Raw genomic sequence first — 6,991 nt, 5'->3', positions numbered from 1 at the left:
GGTTACTACCCCAAACCAAATAAGCCTGATACTTCACTTTCAATGCATATCCAGCATATTCTCTGCTTCAACGGCAGGGAGAAGAAAAACTGATACTTCACACATCCAGCAGAGCTCTCCGCTTCAACGGCAGGGGAGAAAAAAAGGGTTCGCACTCACAAAGCGGGGAGTAGCTGGCTTGTTACGGCGGTTACTACCCCCAAACCAAATGTGCCTGATACTTCACTTTCAATGCATATCCAGCATAGCTCTCTGCTTCAACGGCAGGAGAGAAGAAAAAACAACCAATAAGGGCTGTATAACATAGTCTGGGAAAAAAAATGAGCATGGGTGTAACTTGCTTATTGCGGCGGTTACTACCCCTACTACCCCTAACTAATCAAGCTAGATATTTCACTTGGATGCAGCTCCATCACTGCTCTCTACATTAATGGTGGGGAGGAAGGGAAATAGAACCAAGAGCTAAGAGAAACAGATAAGTATGAGAGAAAAAATGTGTGAAGCTTGCTGGGCAGACTGGATGGGCCGTTTGGTCTTCTTCTGCCGTCATTTCTATGTTTCTATGTTAAACCTAGTCAAATGGGTTGAGGATTGCCTCCTCAGATGATATTTGCCATTCTAAAGTGGCCACAACCTCTGCCCATCCAAGGAGCTCTCTGGGACCTATCCTCTGGAAGCCTCTGGAGCTTACATTCCCCCATATCTTTAACCAACTTCTCCAGATCTTCTCCAAACAGCTTTTCCTTAAAGGGAAGTTTGCTAAGATGAGTCTTAGACATTGAGTCCACTGCCAAGTTGTGCAGCCACAATAACCTTCACACCAAAACCACTGCAGCTATAGCCTGTAAAAAAAAACAAACAAAAAACTTTATCAGGTCATACAATGCATCCTCCACAAAGGTGGACCAAATTCTAACCAGGCCAACTCTGGGATTTCTAGTGTTGCCAACTTTCAACTATGAAAATCTGAACACTTGGCATTTGGCAAAGATTTTACTCAGCTTCCAATAATGTCTTTCCATACATGACTGTATCTCCTGAACATCTCCTGAGAGCCTCCAGAGTAACCCCTCAGCATCACTCTGGTATTGCTTGTATAATGGGTGGTAGACCCCATCGCTGGGGGATGCAGGCAGAGGAGGATGCACAGCTCAAAACTGGTGGCCGTTTTGGTTGCCATGCTAAAAATGCTGCTCTGGTTGCCACCTGTCTACTTGGCTGAATACCTGGGCCTGAATCTGGCCATAGTAACATAGTAAATGACAACATATTTTTTCATTTTCTATCATGTATCACTGGATTACATATCACCAGAAGAACTGAGCCAAAATATCTCCAATACAAATTTAAAATTTTTCTTAAATAACCAATAAGTAGAGCACATCCCTAAACTATGCATACCTTGGACTGACAATAACTGTATCTAGTAACTTGGTTATAAGACATTACAAGGAAAAACTCCTTATAAGGGCCTTACATAAAATAAAGGCATCCCTGGCCAGTTTTAGCCACCACCAAAACTACCTTTAAAATAATTTAACAGCATTGCATTAACAATTTTAGAAAATGAATACAAGATTTTATTCAGATGATATTAACAGCTCATAGACTTAACAATATACACCCACAGGAGTCAATTAACTGTTAGAAATAAATACAGAATAAAGAGCTCATAAAGCATAAATAGAAAAAAAAACTGAACTAGAAACCACAAGCCAGATGCTGTATGCAGGGCAATATTACCATTCATCATAAAATATCAAACAAAATAAGAAAATTACTACTTACCCAATAATTTTCGTTCCTGTAGTACCAAGGATCAGTCCAGACAGTGGGTTATGTCCCCCATCCAGCATATGGAGTCAGACAAAGCTTCGGAGGGTGCTGCCTTAAGTACTTGTGCACCCTCTACAGGAGTTAAGTATAGAGAATATCAAAGCCAGAACAGAATGAGGCTGGATCAAGTGTAGCAATTAGACAACAATGTACGTAAACAAGGCAACTAGTCAGAACCGAACTTGCAGATCGAACTAGCCCACAGACCCCGAAATTGAACAGACTGTAGGGTCTCGAGTGAGCAACAACAAAGAAGAAGATTCGCACATACACTCAGAATGATAGCAATATCGAGCAAGAAACCAGCGGTGGGTGTCTGGACTGATCCTTGGTACTACAGGAACGAAAATTATCGGGTAAGTAGTAATTTTCTTTTCCCTGTACGTACCAGGATCAGTCCAGACAGTGGGATGTCCCAAAGCTTCCCTACACTGGGTGGGGCCTAGTAAGCCCTGCTCGAATCACCCTGTCCCCAAAATATCCGGAGGACGAAGGCGGGAGATGTAGTCTGTAATGACGTGCGAAGGTATGCAGTGACTTCCAAGTCGCTGCCCGACAGATCTCCTGCGAGGAAACAGACTGTAGTTCTACCCAGGATGCCGCTTGTGAACGGAGCGAATGTGCCTTGATTCCCCGTGGAGGGTCGTGACCCGACCCTATGTACGCTGAAACAATGGCTTCCTTCAACCATCGGGCGATCGTCGTTTTAGAAGCCGAGGAACCCTTCCTCGGGCCTGACCACAAGACAAATAAGTGATCAGAAATCCGAAATTCGTTCGTGACCTCCAGGTATCGAATGATAGTCCGCTTGACATCCAGAGCACGAAGCTGACCAGATTCTCCCACTGGGAAAGACGGAAGCTCCACCGTCTGATTCAAGTGGAACGATGACACGACTTTGGGCAGGAAAGAGGGCACCGTGCATAGCGAAACCCCAGAGTCCGAGAACCTGAGATAAGGTTCCCTGCAGGAGAGTGCCTGTAGCTCCGAGATGCGGCGTGCCAAACTAATGGCTACAAGGAAAACAGTCTTGAGCGTGATGTCTTTAATGGTTGCACTGGCGAGAGGCTCGAAAGGAGGACCCGCAAGGGAGCGGAGTACCAGATTGAGACTCCACGAAGGGAAGGGGTCCCTGAGCGGAGGCCGCACATGCTTAACCCCCTTGAGGAAACGGGCGACATCCGGTTGTCCTAGGAGAGAGAGTGGCCCGTATACCGAAGAAGCAAGCCCAGGGCGGCTACCTGCACCCGCAAGGAATTGTAGGCGAGCCCTTTATCCAAACCATCCTGAAGAAATGCCAGAATCTGAGTGATGGAGGCCCCGGAAGTATGAATATCATGTTTGGTGCACCAAGCCTCAAACACTTTCCAGACCCGCACGTAGGTTGCCGACGTCGAGGTCTTTCTGGCCTTCAAAAGAGTAGACACTACGGCATCCGGGTATCCTTTTCGCCGGAGATGACGCCGTTCAAAAGCCAGGCCGCAAGACAAAAGCGTTCTGCCTGGTCGAAAAATACTGGACCTTGATGAAGCAATCGAGGGAGATGACTCAGCGAATCGGACCTTCCACTGCCAGGTGGAGCAGATCTGCGAACCAAGGGCGCCGCGGCCACTCGGGAGCCACCAGAATGACGGGCCCCGATGACGCTCTATTCTCCGAAGGACCTTGCCCACTAGGGCCAAGGGGGAAAACGTACAGAAGAATGTGTTCCGGCCAAGGAGCACTAAGGCGTCCACTCCTTCCTCCCCTCGCTCTCGCCGACGGCTGAAGAACCGGGGAACTTTGGCATTGAGAGCCGTGGCCATGAGATCCAGCCGTGGAGCCCCCCAGCGGATCCGAAGGAGGTGCATGGCGTCGGAGAGGGACACTCCCCGGGATCCAGATGATGACGACTCAGATAGTCGGCTTGAATGTTGTCTACGCCTGATGTGGGACGCTGCTAGACATACTAGGTGCTTTTCCGCCCATGCCATGAGGGCATGCTTCGATGGACACGTGCCGGCTTCTTGTGCCCCCCTGGCGATTGATGTATGCTACTGCCGTCGCATTGTCCAACAGGACCCTTACCGCTCGATTCCGAACCAGTGGCAAGAAGTGAATGAGTGCCAGGCGCACCGCCCTGGTTTCCAGGCGATTTATCGGCCAGGATGCCTGTTCCGTCGTCCACCGACCCTGTGCTGATTGCAGTTGGCAAACCGCCCCCCATCCGGATAGGCTGGCATCGGTGGTGACCACCACCCAGTGCGGTGTTTCCAGCGAGGTACCCTGGGCTAGGTGACACGGATCCAGCCACCAGGTCAGGCTGTCCCTGGCTGCCTGAGGGAGGGGCAGTACCATGTCATAGTCCCGGGAGACCGGCTTCCAACGAGACAGAAGAGCTGCTTGCAGCGGGCGCAGATGAGCAAAAGCCCATGGGACAAGGTCGATCGTGGAGGCCATGGTCCCCAGGAGCTGCAGGTAGCCCCAAGATGTGGGTTGTGGTAACCCAGAGAAGCGCTGGACCTGCTCTTAGAGGGATTGGGCCCTGTCCCGACGCAAGAAGACTTGCCCTGAAGTGTATTGCTCCCAGGAAGTCCAACTGCTGCGAAGGCGTGAGGGAGCTCTTGGCAAAATTCACCACCCAGCCCAAGGACTGGAGGAAATGCACAACCCTGGAACCGCCATCAACCCCTGGGAGAAGGACTTCGCTCTGATGAGCCAATCGACCAGGTATGGATGGACCAGGATTCCCTCCCGTCTCAGAGCAGCCGCGACCACCACCATGATCTTTGTAAAGGTCCGCGGAGCTGTCGCCAGCCCGAAGGGGAGGGCTTGGAATTGGAAATGGCGATCCAGGACTTTGAAGCGAAGGAACCTTCGGTGTGCCTTGAGGATGGGACGTGGAGATAAGCCTCTGTCAGATCGAGGGAGGCTAAGAACTCCCCTTGGTGTACTGCCGCAATCACTGACCGCAGAGTTTCCATGCGAAAGCGGGGGACCGTAGGGACTTGTTGATCTCCTTGAGGTCCAGGTTTGGACGGAAGGAGCCGTCCTTTTTGGGCACGACGAAGTAAATAGAATAGTGACCCGAGCCCACCTCTCCGAAGGGGATGGGCGCGATGGCCCCGAGGCTTGAGAGTCTGTCCAAGGTGTGTTGCACTGCCAACCTCTTGAGCGCGGAGCCGCACGGAGAGAAGAGAAATCTGTCCCATGGACGTCGGGGCAAACTCCAAAACGTAGCCGTTCCTTATTATGTTGAGGACCCACTGGTCGGAGGTGATGCGCACTCACTCCTCGTAGAAGCGAGAGATCCGTCCCCCGATCCGTGGGGTTGAGGAGTGGGCGGCTTCGGCATCATTGCTGAAGGCCCGAACCGTCCCTCGCGGGCCTGCGGCCATGAAAGGAACGCTGCCAGGACTGAGACCTGGAAGTCAGGTACCTGGGTCCTTGTCCCTGCTGTCTGTACCCGTGGTAGCGACGCTGTTGGCCTCGGTAACAGGCCCTGCCGGCAGTAAAGGACCTGGAGCTCCGCTGCCGGTCTTCTGGCAACCTGTGTACTGGGTTCTCCCCCAGAGACTTGATGAGCTGGTCAAGGTCCTCCCCGAAGAGATACCTGCCCTTGAAGGGTAGCGAACCCAGGCTGGACTTGGAGGAGGTGTCCGCCGCCCAGTTGCGTAGCCATAGGAGACGCCTGGCAGAAACCACGGAGACCATGGACCTGGCCAGGACGCGGAACAGGTCGTAAAGAGCGTCCGCTCCATACGCAATGGCGGATTCCAGACGGTCCGCCTGCTGAGCTTCCTTCGGTGGCAAATCCTGAGATGTGAGGAGCTGCTGTACCCAGCGCAGATTTGCCCTCTGCGCCAAGGAACAACAAGCAGCGGCGCGAATCCCCAAGGCTGATACCTCAAAAACGCGCTTGAGGTAGACCTCCAGTTTCCTATCCTGCGTATCCCGCAGGGCAGTGCCCCCCGTCACCGGGATCGTTGTCCTTTTGGTTACTGCCGACACCGCTGAGTCCACCTTCGGGACTTTGATCAACTCCAGGAAATCCTCCGGGAGAGGATATAACTTTTCCATGGCTCGCCCTACCTTGAGGGACGTCTCGGGCGAGTCCCACTCCCTCGCCAACAGCTGCAGGAAGGTTGGATGTGTGGGAAACGCTCTGGCGAGAGGACGCAGCCCGGCTAAAAGAGGGTCTCCCTGCTTGGACGAGGAGGTGACCACCGGAACAGGCGATGCTGGAGGTTCAGGTGGAGGGTCGAGATCTAGCTCCTGGAGAATCATAGGAATGAGGTCCTGCAATTCCTCCTTCCGAAAAATACGCATGACCTTCGGATCATCGCACTCAAGCTGCGCCTCCAGGGCTGGGTCATCCGGAGAGGGAGGCGAACCACCCCCTGGGACCAGGTAGGGATCCGTACTCCCACTGGGAACCGGCGCACGATGGGTCCCGAACACACCATGAAGGGACCCCGTCCCCCCCCATCCGCATCCCGGGTCCCCTGGGGTAGCACTGGCAAGCGTGGCACCTTGGCAGGCGGAGGATCCGGGCTGAGCTCTGTCGGCACCTCCAGGCGCTGAAGATAGGCGTTGTGCATCAATAAAATAAAGTGCGGAGAAAACGGTGGGGGACCCCCGGGGGGGGGGGGGAGAGGCACAACCGGGGGGCTCTGAGCCCCAGAGGCCCCAATCGGGGCCAGAATCGGCGGTTCCCCGCCATCCGAATCTTCACCTTCCTCCCCTGTCTGCTGAAATGGCTGTGCAGTAGCTTTCAAAATGGCCACCATTCCCACCGAAAATGGCGGGGGGGGGGGGGCCGACCCCCGAGAATCAGGTCGCGCTGAGGCACGAGCCATGAGGATGTCCTGCGGTCCAGAGGTGCCCTCCCCACCAGGGAGGCACCTGGAACAGATGCCCTCGCGTGAAATTCTAGCCCCCGGCTCTCCACGGGCAGAGCAGCGGGCCGGCCGCAGCATGGAGCAGCCGGGGGGGGAGGGGCGAAGCGAGTAGCGCGGGCGAAGAGGCAGAAACCGCTAAGTGCAGGGAAAAACCCCTGCTGTGCTCCGGCGTCCAAAGGAAGCAGCAGGGGAATAAACCCTCCCTGCTGCAGCGGCCCCGGGGAATGGCAAGCGTCTCGGGGCCGCAGGAGCACCAGCGGTAGGAGGGGGAGGAA

At 53.7% G+C, this 6,991-nt stretch overlaps 1 protein-coding gene across 1 annotated transcript in view; it reads right to left on the bottom strand.

Annotated features, from left to right (window-relative positions):
• Positions 1-6,144, bottom strand: part of LOC115099806 (probable ATP-dependent DNA helicase HFM1) — a 358,874-nt gene extending 352,730 nt beyond the window's left edge. The window contains exon 1 of the mRNA XM_029617655.1: positions 5,255-6,144. Within this exon, the coding sequence (XP_029473515.1) occupies positions 5,255-6,144 (890 nt within the window). The remainder of the gene's footprint in view (positions 1-5,254) is intronic.
• Positions 6,145-6,991: the final 847 nt, after the last annotated feature.

The sequence above is a fragment of the Rhinatrema bivittatum genome, chromosome 10, assembly GCF_901001135.1.
Source record: "Rhinatrema bivittatum chromosome 10, aRhiBiv1.1, whole genome shotgun sequence".
Taxonomy (NCBI): Eukaryota; Metazoa; Chordata; class Amphibia; order Gymnophiona; family Rhinatrematidae; genus Rhinatrema; species Rhinatrema bivittatum.
This window is presented reverse-complemented; position numbering and strand designations above follow the sequence as displayed.